The sequence below is a fragment of the Lepidochelys olivacea genome (assembly GCF_965140295.1).
Source record: "Lepidochelys olivacea isolate rLepOli2 genome assembly, chromosome: 4".
Classification (NCBI taxonomy): Eukaryota; Metazoa; Chordata; order Testudines; family Cheloniidae; genus Lepidochelys; species Lepidochelys olivacea.
The window spans coordinates 143,334,237-143,354,584 of record NC_140414.1 but is presented as its reverse complement, the minus strand read 5'-3'; the positions used below and the strand labels follow the sequence as shown (position 1 = coordinate 143,354,584).

Sequence of the window (20,348 nt, the reverse complement as noted above, 5' to 3'; positions counted from 1 at the left end):
AATCAGTTGAATTCGGTGGGATTCTGGCATTTGTGAGGATTACTATGAAAGAGCACACTCTCAAATCAGAAGGAAAGAGAGCAGTGACTGTGGGAGAACAAGTCCATAACATGCTTACACTGAAAGCTGCCGAATGTGTGTCACCTGGGAGAACACCTCCTGCTTACGGGACAATTCCACTGTGATTAGTTTTCTTTTTAGATGAAGGATGCCCAAGTTGTGAATCTGTGTCACCTACAAAACAGAGCTTTGAACTTCTGCCTCCTCCCACCAGTTATGTAGTTATGAAACTGCACTGCTGTAGAATTAATGGACCAGGAGGTGGTTCTCTCTGGAGCTAGATAACAAACCTGAGGAATCCCAGCTTGCTGCCCTTAGGCCCAGTAAGTGTTTCCTCTTCTTCTAGGGAGGACCACATCCATTCTGTGATTATTGCTATTTGAAGTGCAGTAGTGCCTATGGCCTCATTCATAGGGGTGTGCCTCATTGTGCTAGGTACTGTACAAACAAAACTTCAAACTTTCAGCCATTGGATCATCTTATACTCTTCTCTACTAGATTGAAGAGCCCATTATTAAATATTTTGTTCCACATGTAGAAACTTCTAAACTGTAATCAAGTCACCCCTTACCCGTCTCTTTATTAAGTTAACTAGATCAAGCCTCTTGAGTCTATCACTATAAGGCGGGTTTTCTAATCCTCTACTAGTTTTCATGGATCTTCTCTGAACCCTCTCCAATTTATCAACATCCTTCTTGAATTGTGGACTCTAGAACTCGACACAGTGTTCCAGCAGTGGTCGCACTAGTGTCAAATAAAGTAACCTCTCTACTCCTACTCGAGATTCTTCTGTTTACATATTCCAGGAACGCATTAGCTCTTCTGGCCACAGCATTACACTGGGAGTTCGTGTTCAGCTGATTATCCACCATGACCCCCAAATCCTTATCAGTGTCACTGATTTCAGGTTAGAGTCCCTTATCCCGTAAATATGACCTGCATTCTTTGGTCCTAGGTGTATACATTTAGCCATATAAAATGCATATTGTTTGCCTGCACCCAATTTATCAAATGATCCAGATCACTCTGATTCAGTGACCTGTCCTCTTCATTGTTTATGGTCCCTCCCAAATCAATATTTGTCTCATCTACTAATTTTATCAGTGATGATTTTGTGTTGTGTTCCAGGTCATTGATAAAGACATTAAATAGTATAGGGTTAAGAACCAACCACCCACTAGAAACAGACCCATTTGATGATTCCCCATTTACAATTACATTGAGACCTATCAGTTAGCCGGTCTTTAATTCATTTAAGTAGTGCCATATTAATTTTATATTTAGTTTTTTAATAAAAATGTCATGCCGGGCCAAGTCAAATGCCTTAGAGAAGTCTAAGCATATTACATCAGCACTATTATCTTTATCAGTCAAACTTGTAATCTCTTAAAAAAAGGTATCAAGTTAGACAGGATCTATTTTCTATAAACCCATGTTCATTTGCATAAATTACCCTCCTTTAGTTCTTTATTGAGACCCATATCAGCTGCTTCATTATCTCGCTTGGGATCAATGTCAGGCTGACAGGCCTATAATAATCTGGGTAATCCCATTTACCCTTTTTTAAAAATTGGCATAACATTAGCTTTCTTCCAGTCTTCTGGAACTTCCCCAGTGCTCCTACAGCTGCCTTCACTTCCCCTCTAAATCAGGTTGGTTTTTTTATCCAGCACACCCTTCTCTCTCAATTGTGGCTTCTAGGGCACCTCGTAAAGTGTTCTTAAATGATTCCCAATTATTAGTCACATTTTTCTGACTGAATTCTTCTTACTAGTTGATTTTGCTATAATTGGTTTCCAGTTTGGTGGAATTGGCCCTATTAAAGCCTTGAGTGTATATACATATATTACTCATCTGGACTTTATTCTGCTTACATACTATAAATGTGGTCAAGTCATGATCACTTGTACCTAAGCTACCATTGATTTTTAGTTCTGTGATCAGTTCCTCTTTATCTGTTAGGAGAAGTTCTAATATAGACAAAATTCCCCAGTGTTGGCTGTAACACTTTTTGAATTTGGAAACAGTCATCCATTATGTTTAAAAATTCCAAGGATGTTTTAGTACTGGCAGCATGAGACCTCCCGCTTATAGTACCCAAACTGAAGTCCCCCATGATAATGCAGCAATTTTCCCACACATTGTAGATAGGTGCTGGTCTCAGCTCACCCACTACGTATTTTTTCTTTATAGGCTTTGCTGCAGAGGAAGAGTTTTAAGAAGATATTTGAAGGAGGATAGTAAGGTAGTTTGCAGAACCTTACAAGGAATAATCCCCATGCATGAGGGACAACATAGGAGAAAGGATGAACACACTTGTTAAATTTTCAAACAAGTGGAAGGGGGTGATGGAGGCTTGCATTCTGGGCTGATCAGAGGTAGGAATTGACCTCTCAACAGCATATGAGAAATGATAGGTAGGGTAGAAATGCTGCGGTGGGCCTTGCATGGGAAGATAAACAGTTTGTGTTTGATGTAATGGAAAGATGTAAAGAGCGATGTGATGTGGTCAGCCATGAGCCAGGAAAGTTTAGTTTTGCAGCAGGATTCTGAATGAGTAGCTATGGGGTAAGATTGCATTTGTCAAACCAGAGAAGAAGATGTTACACAGTAGTTGAAACATGAGGTGAGCGGAGGTTGGAAAAGAGTTTCAGCTATGTGGATGGAGAGGAAAGGCTGTTTTCTTAGAAATATTGTGCAGCAAGAATAGAAAGATTTGGAGATAGACTGAATGTGAGGATCTAAAGTGGGGTCCATGTTGAAGATGATGCCAAGGTCATGAGACTCAATGACAAGGAGGAATATCACATTACCTACAGTGACTCAAAAAGGAAAGGGTGTATGTAGAGATTAAGAACTCTGTTTTGGCCAGCTGACCTGAAGCTGATAGCTGGGCATTCGGAAGGTGAGGAGCTGAAAGGCAGGCAGAGATTTTAGTTTGGACAGGAAATTGTTCTGGTGTGAAGAGGTAGATCTGAAAGTCATCAGCACCAGAGACTATTAGTTGTGGATGGATTGCCCAGAGACAATGTGTAGCGGGAGAAGAGGACCAAGAACGAATTGTGTGGGGAATTCCCACAAAAGGTTTGAGATGGATGAGGAGGATTGGCCAAATGACATACTGAAGGAACGATCAGAGAGGCAGGAGAATTTGAGGAGGACTGAATCTCAAAAAATGAGGTAGGACAAATTCCAAGAAAAAGAATGTGACTGACGTGTCAAAGGTGGCTAACAGAAAGATGTCAGACTAGTGAGAGCAGTTTCAGTGGAGTGCAAAGGGCAGAAGCTGGATGGGAATGAGTCTAAGATGGAACTGGAGGAGAGGAACACCAGACAATAATGTTGGTAGTGTGTGCAATGAATGCAGAGATGAAAGGGAGATGCTGCAGTAGATGGAGACAAGTGGGGTCAAGGATTTTTGTTGCTGTTACTATGTGAGAGATTAAAGCATGTTTGTATTAAAAGGGTAAGAATCAGAGGAAGAAGAGAGGGTAAGGAGGGGATGAAAGTGGGATGAGGGAGATGAGATGGCATAGGGTCATTAGAGCAAATGGAAGGGCTAGCAGGAGCCCAAAGGAGAAACTTCTGTGCCTATGACAGCAGGGGAGGAGAGAAAGTGTGAAAAAGATTTATGTGCATTTTCTTGCCTCAGGTTTCTCACCAGTCAAAGTTAACAATGCTCTTTTGTATTTGTTACAGGAGAGACGTGCTTACAACCTTGTCAGCAGAAAATGGATTCCACAGCCACAAAGAGGCATTCCATGATAAAACAAGTTTCATAACTTTATAACATCAGCCAGAATTCATAAGTTGTACGGACAGATTTCCCATATCTGGGAAGATCTTGTCATATTTCAATTTGAAGAGATCAGTAAGATCCTGTTGAGAGACAAAACTGGGGGTAGGGGAGTGGGTTTGAAGAAAGAGTCAAAGGTGGTAAAAACTGGTTGGGATTACAGGCACGGAATTCAAAGAGAGTGAGAAGCAGTGTGACTTGGCTCTGAAGATGGCAGAACCAAAAGGAAGAGAGAACAAATTTGTAGTGGAGGAAGTCAGCATGGTCATGAGATTTCTTCCAGACACATGACTGCGCAAGAGCAAGAGCGAAGGAAATGGATATTTGAGGTGAATCGGAGCTGGGAGTGGCAGTGTGGCCCTTACAATAGGAAAGAGGAGCCAAGGACTCACGGGTGAAGGAGAAGTTAGAGTAATGGAGGTCAGCTCCTCAACTGCATAGGTTTGACTGCTTTGTCAGAACTTGTGGGGTTTGGAAACACACAGAGAAGCCTCACTGCTTTATCTCAAATGTTCTATGCTAATGACTGTCACTTGTCTCTATCATGTGTGGGGATTGTCTTCATACTGTTAGGAGAATCTGCTTCTCTCACCTGTGGGATTCAAGTCTGTGCAAGACACAAGGTGGTTAAGGTGCTGAGCATAGCGATGGACCGTGTCTGACAGTGACTAGAATCATACAATATCAGGGTTGGAAGGGACCTCAGGAGGTCATCTAGTCCAACCCCGCCCCAGCCAGGAGAGACTGCACTTTGGGAAGAAACAACATGTTTGGCTGCATATGCAGGCGAGAAGTCTTCTGAGATGATACTAGGGAGATCTGGCTTCAGATTGTTCATGAATCAGTGTGCCTATATTATTTTTAGAGTCTCGTTGGTTGCTGTTTCTGATGTGTCTAGAAATAATGACCAGAGCGACATGAGCTCAGCTGTTTCTCAGAAAAATGGATTTGAGATTGGATTTTGTGTGATCTTTATAAATAGTAACATATAGTGACATATAGTGATAGGCACTATAAAATACGTCAATGGATAAGCAAAGAATATCAAAGAAAACATCTACTGCAGGACTCTAGGAGATCTGAATTATTGTAATGTGACATATCCCTGCTTTCCAAAACAACTGGAAAATGCTTACAATAAGCAGACCACTATATAGTACCTAAAAGTGTCTCCTCAGCTACTGTGCCACTATACACACTACTTCCCCAATGGTGATTCCCGAAATTAAAATCAAATTAGCCACTTCCTCAAAACAAAATAAGCAGAATTAATATGGATAATCACTTCCATAGCAACATAAATTTATATGGAGCTTTACAAACAAAAACACAATCCTTCCCCTAAAGATTTCAAATCCGTGAAAAGACACAGAATGCCAGCTCAAGAAAGAGAAGACTATGATGAAACTGGGGAGAAACGGTAGCAAATATCCCTGGAACCAGCAGGCTTTAAGGAGGGATCATAGGACTGGAAGGAACCTCGCGAGGTCATCTAGTCCAGTCCCCTGCACTCATGGCAGGACTAAGGATTATCTAGATCATCCCTGACAGGTGTTTGTCTAACCAGCTATTAAAAATCTCCAATGATGGAGATTCCACAACCTCCCTTGGAAATTTATTCCAGTGCTTAACCACCCTGACAGTTAGGAAATTTTTCCTAATGTCCAACCTAAACCTCCCTTGCTGCAATTTAAGCCCATTGCTTCTTGTCCTACCCTCAGAGGCTAAGAACAACAATTCTTCTCCCTCCTCGTAACAACCTTTTATGTACTTGAAAACTGTGATCATGTCCCCTCTCAGTCTTCTCTTCTCCAAACTAAACACACAATTTTTCCAGGCTTCCCTCACAGGTCAGGTTTTCTAGACTTGAATCATTTTTGTTGCTCTTTTCTGGACTTTCTCCAATTTGTCCACATCTTTCCTGAAATGTGGCACTCAGAACTGGACACAATACTCCACTTCAGGCCTAATCAGCACAGAGTAGAGTGGAAGAATTATTTCTTGTGTCTTGCTTACAATACTTCTGCTAAAATATCCCAGAATGATGCTTGCTTTTTTTGCAACAGTGTTACATTGTTGACACATATTTAGCTTGTGATCCACTATGACCCCGAGATCCCTTTCTGCTGTACTCTTTCCTAGGCAGTCATTTCCCATTTTGTATGTGTGCAACTGATTGTTCTTTCCTAAGTGGCGTACTTTGCATTTATCCTTATTGAATTTCATCATATTTACTTCAGACCATTTCTCCAGATCATTTTGAATTTTAATCCTTTCCTCCAAAGCACTTGCAACCCCTCCCAGCTTGATCTCATCTGCAAACTTTATAAGTGTATTCTCTATGCCATTATCTAAATCACTGATGAAGATATTGAACAGAACCAGAACCGATCCCTGCGGAGAAACACAGGATGCTAGTAAAAAGATAATAGGAAATTAGATCAAATGTAGGTGGCATGAGATTAGTAGGGACTGAAGGCTCCTTATAACACCTTTTGTACAAAACCATTTTGCATACTGTTACAAAAATTACTAGTGAAGTGGGAATGGGGAGGAATAGATTTTGAAGAAAAAAATTGACACTTTTTTAAGACCACAGTCTGTGCATACAAAAAAACCTTTCAATAGCTTAAACTTTGAGGGAAGAAAACAGCAGGATTTGTGCAAAGTAAAAATTAAAGAGCTTATGCAAAGGAAGGGAAGGAGAAGGGAAGAAAAAGTTTCCTTGCAATTCATTTGGTTTTACAAAAGGTTAACAGTGGTTAGAATATCATTTCTCTTACAGTTTCAATTATAATGAAATATTAATGAGCCAGTAAGAGCCATTTTTCTCAACCTTTATCTGCTGACATTTTTGGAGCTTAAAATAAAAAGCTATTGTATGGAATAATAACCGTAAAGTTAACTAGCAAACTTGGACCTGATTTTCAAAGGTGTTGAGGGCCCTAACTCCAACTGATAGCAAAGGAAGCTGCAGGCATTCAGAATCACTGAACTTCAAGCTCCAGATCTTTTGAAGGAGAGGAACTTGGTTGTTAAATAAAAAAGGAAATTAAGTACCGGCCCAGAGCAGAATTTAGTCCCAGCCAGCCCTAGGTAACACTAGTCTCTGGAGTATGGATGTTCTAGTGGATTACTGGCTTCCACCAACCTGTGACTTTGCTTGCCCTGTAGAGCTTTTGGGCTCTGCAGGTTTCCCTGTTGCTTCATAAGCTGAGTTGAGATTTGGAGTTGGGCAAAGTAATTGATTCCCCATCCTACTGGGATCTTTGAAATTACAGAGTTCTTGTCTCTTATTGCATCTCCTTGCCCTGCCTTGCACAGTTTAACACATGCATGGCGGTATGAGACTTGGAAACTTGATCAATGCAAAGTAATGTACACTGCATCCGATGAAGTGAGCTGTAGCTCACGAAAGCTCATGCTCAAATAAATTAGTTAGTCTCTAAGGTGCCACAAGTACTCCTTTTCTTTTTGCGAATACAGACTAACACAGCTGTTACTCTGAAACCTGTCATAATCCCAACTATACATATAAAATGATGGGATCTAAATTAGCTGTTACCACTGAAGACAGATCTTGGAGTCATTGTGGATAGTTCTCTGAAAATATCCACTTAATGTGCAGCAGCAATCAAAAATGCTAACATAATGTTGGGAATCACTAGGAAAGTGATCGATAATAAGACAAAAAATATCATACTGCCTCTATATAAATCCATGGTATGTCCACATCTTGAATACTGTGTGTAGATGTGGTCGCCCCATCTCAAAAAAGATACACTCTTCTGTACCTTTTCCAATTCCAATGTGACAAAACTGATTAGGAGTATGGAAGAGCTTCCAGATGAGAAGAGATTAATAAGACTGGGACTTTTCAGCTTGGAAAAAGAAATGACTAAAGGGGGTGAGATATGATAGTGGTCTAGAAAATCATGTCTGGTGTGGAGAAAGTAAATAAGGAAATGTTATTTACTCCTTCTCATAACTCAAGAACTAGGGGTCACCAAATGAAATTAATAGGCAGCAGTTTAAAACTAACAAAAGGAACCATTTCTTCACACAACACACAGTCAACCTGTGGAACTCTTTGCCAGAGGATGTTGTGAAGGCCAAGACTATAACAAGTATCAGAGGGGTAGCCATGTTAGTCTGTATCCACAAAAGACTATAACAGGATTAAAAAAAAAGAACTGGATAAGTTCATGGAGGATAAGTCCGTCAATGGCTATCAGCCAGGATGGGCAGGGATGCAAAACCATGCTCTGAAGTGTCCCTAACCTCTGTTTTCAAGAAGCTGGGAATGGGCGACGGGATGGATCACTTGATGATTACTTGTTCAGTTCATTCCCTCTGAAGCACCTGGTATTGGCCACTGTCGGAAGAAAGAATATTGGGCTAGATGGACCACCAGTCTGACCCAGTATGGACATTCTTATGTAAAGAATGCACTGATGTACCACACAGTATGGCTAATTTTTAAAAATTAGTTACATACATTAAAATCTATGCATAGGCTAAGCAAAGTATGAAACATTCGAACCAAGCCATTTTTAGCTGGACAGACCCTGAAAGAAGTTAGGCAATCAGTAAAATAGCGCTGTACTTCCGTATATAGAGTTCTAAAACCTAATATCCTAACACACGTGTGCATAAAATTAGATACAAAAATTGTTCATAACTTTGTTTAGGTACTGCTTAATTTCTGCAAATAATACCTAAGGTCTGCCAATGTGCTTGGCAATATACAATTCAGAAAGCCTGTGTCACTTAAAACCTAACAAGATAAATACAGGATGTGCTGTAAAGCTCAAAGGAATATTCAACATTGATAACTTTTATAATCTGTGCTACAGTAGTGCCTAGAGGCCCCAGTCCAGCTGTTGTGCCACTGTACATGGCAGTGTACATACTCATAAAAGAGAATCCATGCCCTGAAGAGCTTATAGTCGAAATAGACAAGACAGGACAGGATGATAAACCGAAGCACAGAGCAGGGGAAACAGAGGAGAAATTATCTGACCAAGGTCACACAACAGGTCAGTGGCAGAGCTGGGAATAGACCCCAGTGTGGTCGATATGGCAATTTCCTGGATATCCTTGGGAGTCCATATTGAATTCAGTGTAAGTATCTTTTGGGTCCATTGTAAATGCAAAGTTTCAGAGTGGTAGCTGTGTTAGTATGCATCAGCAAAAAGAACGAGGAGTACTTGTGGCACCTTAGAGACTAACAAATATATTTGGGCATAAGCTTTTGTGGGCTAAAACCCACTTCATCAGATGCATGTAGTGGAAAATACAGTAGGAAGACAAATATATACATACACACACATACATACACACACAGAACATGAAAAAAATGGGGGTTGCCCTACCAACTCTAACAAGATTAATCAATTAAGGTGGGCTATTATCAGCAGGAGAAAAAAAACTTTTGTAGTGATAATCAGGATCGCCTATTTCAAACAGTTGACAAGAAGGTGTGAGTAACAGTAGGGGGAAAATTAGCATAGGGAAATAGTTTTTAGTTTGTGTAATGACTCATCCACTCCCAGTCTTTATTCAAGCCTAATTTAATGGTGTCCAGTTTGCAAATTAATTCCAGTTCTGCGGTTTCTCGTTGGAGTCTGTTTTTGAAGTTATTTTGTTGAAGAAAGACCACTTTTAGGTCTGAAATTGAGCGACCAGGGAGGTTGAAGTGTTCTCCGACTGGTTTTTGAATGTTATAATTCTTGACGTCTGATTTGTGTCCATTTATTCTTTTGCGTAGAGACTGTCCGGTTTGGCCAATGTACATGGCAGAGGGGCATTGCTGGCACATGATGGCATATATCACAATGGTAGATGTGCAGGTGAACGAGCCTGTGATGGTGTGGCTGATGTGATTAGGTCCTATGATGGTGTCCCTTGAATAAATATGTGGACAGAGCTGGCAACGGGCTTTGTTGCAAGGATAGGTTCCTGGGTTAGTGTTTTTGTTGTGTGGTTGCTGGTGAGTATTTGCTTCAGGTTGGGGAGCTGTCTGTAAGTGAGGACTGGCCTGTCTCCCAAGATCTGTGAGAGTGAGGAATCGTCCTTCATGCCCCTCCACCCCCACGAACATGATACAGTTCTGTGGCGACCTAGAATCCTACTTTCAATGTCTCCGACTCAAGGAATATTTCCAACACCTCTGAACAGAATACTAACCCACAGAAACCTTCCTAACAACAATAGAAAAAGAAGGATTCTGCGTGGACTCCTCCTGAAGGTCGAAATAACAGATGGGATTTCTACATAGAGTGCTTCCACCAATGTGCACGGGAAACAGGCCAGTCCTTGCTTATAGACAGCCCCCCAACCTGAAGCACTTCAACCTCCCTGGACAGTACTGAGAGAGCCATGTGGGAAGGCACCATTGGTAAGTCTGAAATAGATGGTGCTGATCTGAAGGCGGATGGTACTGGGGATCTGACAGCGTTATGTTTCTCTGACGTGCTCTGCGGTCTCCCTGCTCCACTGGTACTGGAGGAAGAGAGTCTTCCGCCATGAAAGTACTGAGTTGAGAGACTGAGGCCTCCAACACCATAAACCTAGCAGGAGATCAGAACTTCTTGGGAGCTGGCTCCTTCCCCTGCTTTGGAACCTTCCCTAAGTCCTCAGAGATCTTCCCCCTTCTAGGCAAGACCTTAGCCAAAGGGACACAGTCTGAAGACAGATGAATGGCAGGGGGAGGGAAGGTGGAAAATGTGTGGTCTGCTGACCTGACTCGGAAGGAGGTCGAAGGGAGTGCTCCATCAGCAGCAGCTTCAGTTTGGTCTTCCAGTTCATCTGAGCTCTAGATTTTAGAGCCAGGCAAAAGTTACAATTTTGGGAGATATGGGACTCTCCCAACACAATGGATACATTTAGAGTGTCTGTTGCTGATTGGGACAGCCGCCCAACAAGAGAAGCAGCTTTTGACACCTGGTGAGCCGGGCATACCTAGCCAGACCAAATGAGTTCACCAGAAAAAAGTGGGGGAGGGGGTAAAAAAGGAGGGGCAGGGGAGAAAAAAATGAAACCTCTCACATCTAACTGATTTTATTCTAACAACTAACACTAACTAGAAACATTGAACTAAACTGCAGAACACACTGAGGCACACACAAGGCAGGCACGCTAGAGCTCCATCTCAGGCAGAGGTTGGAGAGAAGAAACTGAGGGCGATTTGCCCGTGCAGCCCTATATGCCCTGGGAGCGCGGCGCAAGTTGTATAGTGTGCATGCACAGGTCGAACAGACACTACTAATAGAAAATCTCCAATCAAGGCACATGAGAGGCACATGAAGTGAAGCACCCTCAAGGACACTACTTGAAGAAGAACCCTCACTTACTTCAATGGGAACAAGATTTTACCCCATATCAACATGAATCAGACAGGAAGTAAACCATATACAGTAGATGCTTACTAGTAGGAAAATATCGGTGCCCTTTTTCTACGTTGCGCCTAAGCGACCGTTGCTGTTATGGGGAGTGTCAACAATTCACAGTAGGGAAAGTGTTCCCAGGGGAAATGTTGCTCACAAGCAGCGGTCACTCTTACAAGGTGTTGCTGTAAACAAGCATCCACTGTAAAGTGTCCTCACAGCACTATTTTAAGATGTAGTGCTACGAAAAAAGTTTGATAGAGGAGCTGTGATAAGTGATCTTCATGAAATGCCAACTCAGTGCTCTTAGGTTTTATGACCTCTTCTGACACTGAATGTGTGTAAAAGCTCAGGCAAGATACCATTTCTTTATCTGTTTACTCATGAGTAAAACGTGTATAATCCTTATCTACTTCACAAAGGATTGTGAGGCTTTAATGTTCATAAGGCACTTTGAAATGTTTACTTGAAAGTAGTATATATATTATTGTCATGTTATGAAATATTAACAGTCCCTACAATTAGAAAGTCCAGCACATCAGTTTATGAAATCCTAAGGACCCAATTTTCATCACTTCTGGAGTCTTCCCATGTTCTTGTAAAGAACACCCTTTTGAAGAATGGAAGAAGAAACAGATTATTATTTTACTTCTGTTGTTTCCATTCTTATGGCATCATGAACCTGTTTCACACTTACGATAAGGGCTCACTTTATTCAGAGGATGGTGAGCACTTGCACTGACGTGATCGAACTAAATTTCTCTAATTTAACCTTACCAAGAAAAAATATTTTAAATGTTAATAGTACTACTTTCAATTCACTAGACTTAAATGTTAGATAAAGATGATGGTTTAACTTTAATAAACTATAAATCAGTGTATTGATAAAAGGAGCTTTCTTAAAACAGTTGAAACATTTATCTGCCTAAAATGAAAAGTACCTGAAAAATGTCACAAAGAACTGTACCAGGTCCATAAAGTTGCTGTGCTGTGAGAAAGCAATCTGAAAAAGAAAAGCAAATGTTTTCCTGTTACTTCACTGGCAGGTAATTTATACCCAAAATTCATCATTACACTGCTGCTGGGATCAACAATTACTATGAAATACTGCTTCATTTTCTTCAAATGTACACCATGTTGATTTTTTAAAAACAACTATTAAGTAGTATTCTGACAAAGAAGAAACAGACCTCAGATTAAGGTTTGAAATGCTTCATCCAAATTTCTTTTTAAAAACAAAACAAATTCTTCAGCTCTTCCAGTTACAATCCAGGAATATATCACTTTGGTAAATGAGGCAAAAGAACATGGTAATCATCTTTGAAAAGCTCCAAATCCAAAATGATTACAATACTCACAAATAAGAAGCAGCATACAAGCTAAAGTAGAATATTTTGAATTACTGCAGACATATTAACCAATGAAGTACAATAAATACTAAAAAGTTCAAAAGCAAGCAGAATTGCTTGCCCTCATTGAAATAATACTCTTAAAGTAAGATCTTCTTGAATAAGTAACTTACACCAAGAGCAGCAAAAAGGCATGAAACACAGAAGATAATAGATACTGTAAAAACAACTATGGCATTCATTTTAACCCACTTTCCTGCAAGCCACTCAAACTGAAAAGAAAAGTGAAAAACAACCCAATTTTTTGGACAAAACACAGAAGGAAGAAAGGAACAGGAAATTGGGAGGTGGTTAGAGGCAAAAGGAGAGATTAGAGAGTCTGGTTAAAAACAACAAAGCAAAGGGAAGGCAAGCCAACAGAAAGGCAACTTGTGATTGCTAATATTGCACAAATTCTTTCCAGGTACCTCCTATTTCCTCTGACTATCAATCCCAGCACCACAACAGGAAATTAACTCTTTCATGAACAATTGGAACTTTTTCCAACACTAAACGGAAACTGGCAGTTTATCCAGCAAAGCTTTTCATTTTTATAGAGTCTGTCTCAAAGCATCATTTTTATTTTCCCATTAAATTATACATCATAACAATACTGGTATCAATTTTAACTTATTCCTACTGTTAGCTACAGGTTGAATACTATGAATACCAGACAAATAACCAGTTGTTTATTATTTTTTCCAGAAACATAGTCTGTTGCCATATTTGCTTTAAATAACTGTATTATATTGCAACTGGTATAGTAGAAGGCCAGAACCATTTGTTTACAAATACACTGTAATCTCCTTTGGAGTGCATAATGGTATACTTTCTATTTTGCTGGAAAGCTTGTACCCAACAGCACTGAAAGCTGCAGACTATATGATCCCATTCTTTCAATCCTACTGCCTATGTATGACGGGAAGATTCGGCAAGCTGTATTTTTAATTTAATTTTAATGCAGTGCCCAACAGTCTACTTGAGTTTTCCAGTTAAAAAGGATAGCAAACATATTGTGGGCTGCACTTTACATTTTAAGCTCAGAGGGCTAAATCTATGTTTTCTTTAAAACAGATACCAAGATAGGAATAGTAATAATTTCAAACAAATCAAATAATTTCAAGCTCCTGATATATTATAGAAACAGGAATTGACAGTAACTAAGTAACATACTTGTTATGTAGTGTTATGTTATGTAATATCTAAGATACTAATATGCAGTAGTCATATTGGTCCAGGATATTGGCGAAACAAGGTGGGTGAGGTCATATCTTTATTGGACCGACTTCTGTTGGTGAGATAGATAAACTTTCGAGTTTACACACAACTCTTCTTCTTCTTCTTCTTCTTCGTAAGCTCAAATGCTGGTCTCTCTCACCAACAGAAGTTAGTCCAATAAAGATGTTACCTCAGTTACCTTGTCTGTCTAAGATACTGAAACATTAGCGGTAACGTCATACATTCACAATACAAACTATATTAATGAGATAATAGGACAAAACAGTAAATTTTTAAACTAAAAGCTTTTATAGAACAAGGAATCTAGAAGCAGAAAGAGAAACTGGACATGCAAACAATCCTCCTGAAAGAATCACTGTCAGGCTACTGCATGCTGGAAGTCAAAGACTATTGCAACTGAAATACAAGTAAACAAAATTAAACAAGTGGTAGGAACCTCTTTTAAATACAATGGAGGACAAATGACTGGGCCTAGACCTTCCTTTAAAACAGACCGAAGTGGTATTTATAGATTAAAAACAAGCTTCTGCCATTTCAGTGCAGGATGGATCCAAGAAAAAAACTGAGATGCTTATGTGCATTCCAGAGCTGTAAACCAGCTGTGATAACAGAATTGAGGTACTTCTCTCTAGGCCATGACTAGAAAAGGATGGCCAGAGACAGGAGTCTGAATAAGGGATTCAAGTGAAAATCAAAAAGATGGATAAGTTCTAGGTAACAGAGAAAAGTCAGCTTCCTCTGGTGCAATCAAAGTGACCTAGTACGTGTGGTTTCTTCATTGACTTGGCAGAGTTTATATTTTGGAAGGACGCAACAGGGGAGTTTGCACCTTGTAAAAAGGGTAAAAAGTCTCAGGTGACTTCCATAATTTACTTCTCACACGTTGAAAACACCCTGTCCGGTTCACATTACCCCATCTGTAGCCTATCATCATCATAATTAGATACAACAACAATTAATAACTTTGCTCAAGTGCAGCCTAATTTCTTTGAATACAGACTGTACTCAAGATTTAATTAATTTTAACTATATGGAAAGTTTGAAGTGTGTGTGTGTTATACTTTAATTAAACTCATTCAGGACAAACAAAAGTGATATGTTAAATTTTTTAATGGATTCAGTTTTTTATTAATGTTAATTCAAACTAAAGGATCTACGTATAAATTGTTAGAAAATTCATTCTGTACTTTAAAAAAGTAAGTGCTGTACCTCTGGGGAGGATTCACTGTCTTTTCCCATGTGAAACAAAGAGGTTATATGTGCAAAATGGAACTCAGTCTTAACTATGGAGTCCTGACCATGGAGTCCTTCACAAACTAGTGTCCCTGTAGATGCCTAAAAATAATTTTGTATTAATAAATGGTTAAGAGCAATGGGACCAGACCGTTCAACATAGCACTACTAGTAGAATCTGTTTACATTTAGTGAGAAGATAGCTGAAAGAAAGCATACAAACTATCGCAATTTTTTGAAAACCCAGTTACTTGCAGTATCCCATCAAACTGCTTTTCAGATACATGAAAACTGGATTTTAATGAGATATAAGCTAAAAATTAAAGAGTATACCTTTCATTTGATTACAGTAGGATCTTACAGTAAAATAAGATTAAAAGTGACATGTGGTTACCCCTACTGGTGAATTTCAGAAGACATTTGAAATAGCTTTGAATCATTAAGTGTACTTTGTGAGTGCACATAAGGAAAGGGCTTGGCTATGAAATACTTTCTAGGAAGGCAATTTTGAACTGAAATTTCAGTATTTAAGTAATAGCTGGAATTTCTAATCACTTTTAGAATCACTTTTAGTTTAACTGTCGTGGATCATTTTATAGATTTAGATTGATGCAATGTTTGACTGACAAATCAGCATTGCACGAGGATAAGGATCTTTAGTTGTGGGCTGGTATCACAATCAGCACCTCAGTACTGGAGAGAATTAAAATAAGTTTAAAAAGAATAGAATAACTATGTCCAAACACTGATTTACTGAGATTGTTTTTCACTCCATCAGTTAAAATCTCTAAATTGAAATCCGTTCATTTAAACTTTGTAAACAGTATTATAAACATATTTGTTTAGCTTATGTTTACATTCTTATTTAATTTTGAGTAATAAAAGCCATAAATAAAGCTCTTCTTCACGTGCTTGCTCATGACCATTCCAATCTTGCTGTGTGCACGCCCACGTGCACGGACGTTGGATGTTTTTTGACTTTGTGGTATCTGTAGGGATGGCAGTGGCGCCCCTTGAGTGTTGTGCTCATGGGTCGGCGCCATGACCCTATGGATCAGGCGCCAGCGACCCTACGCCCTCTCAGTTCCTTCTTACCACCCATGGTTAGTCGGAGCACCTTTCCTTGCATTGCACGGGCTAGCCGTTTTCATCTTACTGACTTCGAGCCTTAGGGCCTTGTAAATAGTTTGTTTATAGTAGTTAGTGTTAAGTAGTTGTTAAGTGCAGTTAGCAGTTAAGGTCCCAGTGGGGACTTTGCCCCAGGCCGGGCATGCCCCGGTCTCCTGGGTTTAAGCCCTGCTGGACTGTAACAGGCCTATCCCTGTAAGTGACCCCCATAGCAGCTGCCTCAAGTGCTTAGGGGAATCACATGTTGGAGATAAGAGCCAAATTTGTAAAACCTTTCAGCCCTGCATGCAGAAGGAGCAGGATATTCGATTACGGGCTTGTCTCATGGAGTCCACCCTTTGGCCGGCTTCTGTGCCATCCCGCCAGGACTCGCCGAGTACTTCGGCGCGCTGTGCACGCCTGGCACCGTTCCCTGTCGGTGGTGTGCAAAAAAAAGGTCAGGAAGCATGGTTCCCTTGCACCAGGCAAGAAGGGCCCTGGGTCATCAGGCAAGGGACCTACTTCAGGCTGCCCGGCCACTCCGGAGCCATATGTCCATGCCTCCCTAGTCGGGGCCCTTCCAAGTCCTGGGAGCAGCCTGGGACCTGAACCCCTGACGGCACCGATGCCTTCACAAGCTCCCCCGGCGCTGAGAGAGCAAAGGCCTCCACCCACACCACCGATGCAGCACGTGCCTCAGAAACCAGCAAAGGCTCCCCAAGAGAGCAAGCCAGCCACTAAGAAGAGCTCTCAGAGGGTAGTGGAGTGCCGCTGATCTCTCGAGAGGAAGGAGCGCTCTCCACCTCCGCACCAAAGGTCGCCAGAGTTGCAGTCCAGACCCTCTGGGGCGCGCCCTTGGTCATCAGCACCGCGATCGCAGTCCCGCCATCTCGATGCAGATCGCCTAGATCGCCGTAATACCAACACCGTTCACCCTCCCACAGGTCCCGGTCACCTGCCTCGTGGGAGTGCTCCCCATCGTGTCACCAGTCCCCTCGATACCAGCAACAATCCCCTCTCTGAGCACCGTTCTCCGACGGTGTCAGTCAGCAAACAAAGTCAGGTGTCGATGGCCCCACCATGGTCACTGGAAGGAGATTCCTCCGGCACAGAAGCTCTGTTCAGCCCCTCACCTAGCTGCACCAGCGTGAATGGGTACCCAAGGCCACATGGACGTCCACAGTGCCGACTTGGCAGCATGGCCAGTGGCCAGCACAGTGGCCTTATTGGAGTGCGTGGAGAGTGTCGGTTATAGCGAATCCCCCTCCATGCCGCTCATTGGCTGCCGCCTTGGAGCAACAGCTGTAGGCACCAATGGCACCGGACTTGGTGCATGAGGCATGCTCGGAGGTCGAGACAGAGGAAACTGTGCCCACCCTTAAGCCTCCCCTGTGGCGGAAGATGCCCTGGGGCCTCCCCTGGCAGTGCAATCATCATCCCCGGATGCGGCGGTTGCGGGACCCTCAAAAGTAAGCTCACTGGACAATTTTAAAGAACATCAGGCCCTGCTTTGTCGGGCAGCCAAGAACTTGGGCCTGGAAGAGGAGGACATGGTTGAGCAGGCAAACCCCTTGTTTAAATGTCCTGTCAGCCTCTACCCCGGCCCATGTTGCAGTACTAGTGCATGACCGTGTCCTCAAGATTGCCAAGACCATCTGGCAAACCCCCTCATCTCTCCCTCCCACCTCAAAAAGGGACGAAAAGAAATACTTTGTCCTGCCAAAGGGTTTGAATACCTTACACCCACCCTCCCCCAGGCTCGCTGGTGGTCTCTGGGGCCAATGAAAAAGAAACAAGGCCGTACCAGCTCAACCCCAAAAATAAAGAGGTCGAAAGATTGGACCTGTTTGGAAGAAAAATTTATTCAACTGCCAGCCTGCACGAGTGGCAAACCATCAGGCCCTCCTAGGGAGATACAACTGTAAGTTATGGGTCTCCCTCCGTAAATTCAAGGAGTCCCTCCCTCAGGGCTTGGCCCAGGAATTTGGCACCCTCATAGAGGAGGGCACCATGGCAGCTCGGTGCTCCCTCCAGATAGTGTGGGACATGGCTGACTCCGTGGCTAGGGTGATAGCGTCAGCAGTGGTTATGAAGAGCAGCTTCTGGCTTCAGACCACAGGCCTCTTCCCTTGCTCATTGGGCATGCGTTCACCGCAGCCTGCAAGAAAACAGTTCCAGCCACCCTCACCGCCTAGGCCTTGGCGGTCTCGCCCAAGGTCTGCAAGGAGAAGGGACAGAGAGGTTAGTTTTAGCCGCCGTCGTCCTTCCTCCTCCCACTCACCTGTGCAGCCTGCACCGGCAAATCACCTCAGGGGCCACAAGCACTCATTTTGAGGGTGCGGTCAAGAGCGACATCCCAGTCACCTTCCAGGATCCACCCCACTCTTTCCTCAACCGTCTTTTTTTCGGCCTGGTTCCGAGTCACCTTGGACTGTTGGGTGCTGGACATAGTGTCTCAAGGTTGCACCTTGCACTTTTTGGGCACCCCTTCCTTCCGTCCCTCTTCAGGGTCCCTTCTCACGAGCAACACCTTGTTCAAGAGGTCGAGATCCACCTGCGCATGGGGGCAGTGGAGGAGGTCCCTTGGGACATGATGGGGAAAGGAATGTACTCCCATTATTTCCTAATCCCGAAAGCAAAAGAGGGCCTCAGACCCATTTTGGACCTGCGATGCCTCAACTAGTCTCTCAAGAAGTTGAAGTTTCACATGGTCTCCCTGGCCTCCATCATCCTCTCCCTGGATCAGCGAGACTGGTATGCTGCCCTCCATTTGTAGGATGCCTATTTCCATATTCCAAGGCCACAGATGTTTCCTCCGTTTCATAGTGGGTGAACGCCATTTCCAATTTACTGCACTCCCCCCTTTGGCCTCTTATCGGTTCCAAGTGTCTTCACAAAATGTATGGCACCAGTGGCCACTTACCTACGACATCGAGGGGTCCAGATCTTCCCATATCTCGATGACTGGGACTCATCAAGGGCAGGTCTCGGGATCAAGTGCAGAGAAGCCTCGATCTGGTGCATTCTATGTGTTGTGACCTGGCCTGTTAATAAACAAGAAAAAATCTACCTTAAGGGCAGTCCAACACAGAGCTCATTGGAGCGGCTCTTGACTCCACATGAGCTAGAGCCTTCCTTCCAGAGATGCAGTTTCAGACAACGTTGGACCTGATCTCCCATGTGAAGAACCACTTGCTCACCATGGCTCACATCTGCCTGCAGTTGCTGGGCCAATGGCCGCCTGTACATACATGGTCAGTCATGCCTGGCTCCACCTCCGGCCTCTGCAAGCGTGGCTGGTGTCAGTTTACACCCCCAGCCATGTAGACTGTGTAGTCAGGGTGCCAGATCACATTCTGTCATCCCTCAAATGGTGGTTAAACCCTGGGTCGGTGTTGGAGGATGTTCCCTTTGCGGTCCTGTCTCTGTTGCTGACCCTGGTCTCAGATGCTTCGGACCTGGGCTGGGGAGCACCTGGGCGAGCTCAGCACTCAGGGCCACAGACTGCGGGATGATCTGGCCCTTCACATCAATGTTAGGGAGCTAAGGACGGTTCGCCTGGCCTGCCAGGCTTTCTTGTCCCACCCGAGGGGCAAGGTGGTGCAGGTCCTCACGGACATACCGCCGCCATGTATTATATCAACAAGCAGGGTGAAGCCAGGTTGTCAGCCCTTTTCCAAGAAGCTCTCGGCCTTTGGGACCGCTGTGTGAGGCATGCCATTCGTCTGAGAGCCACGCACCTGCCTGGGACCAAAAATGTGCTAGCAGTTTGCCTCAGCAGGACCTTCTCGTCTCGCCACGAGCGGTCGCTCCATCTGGAGGCAGCCACTATGATCTTCCAAAAGTGGGGAACTCCCCAGGGGGACTTGTTTGTATCCTGCCAAAACAGGTCATGCCATGTTGTTCTGTTCACTCCAGGGGATGGACAGGGATTCCCTGTCAGTTGCTTTCCTGCTCCCGTGGTCAGGGGCCCTGATGGACGCCTTCCTGCCGGTGCCGTTGATCCACAGAGAACTCATGACGATCAAACAGAACAGGGCGAAGGTTGTCCTGATAGCCCACAAGTGGCCTCAGCAGCACTGGTTCAGCACGCTGTTGGACCTTTCGGTAGCCAGTCTCTGGCCGGACCTGCTGTCC

The 20,348-nt window shown here is 43.0% G+C and overlaps 1 protein-coding gene across 2 annotated transcripts in view; it reads right to left on the bottom strand.

The window, feature by feature from the left end:
- The window catches only part of ATRN (attractin), a gene marked incomplete at its 5' end in the record, with an annotated part of 267,247 nt that overhangs the window by 67,863 nt on the left and 179,036 nt on the right, over positions 1–20,348 (bottom strand). For both annotated transcript variants that reach the window (XM_084626766.1, XM_084626767.1), the window contains one exon: positions 12,186–12,247. In XM_084626766.1, coding sequence (XP_084482892.1) covers positions 12,186–12,247 — 62 coding nt within the window. The remainder of the gene's footprint in view (positions 1–12,185; positions 12,248–20,348) is intronic.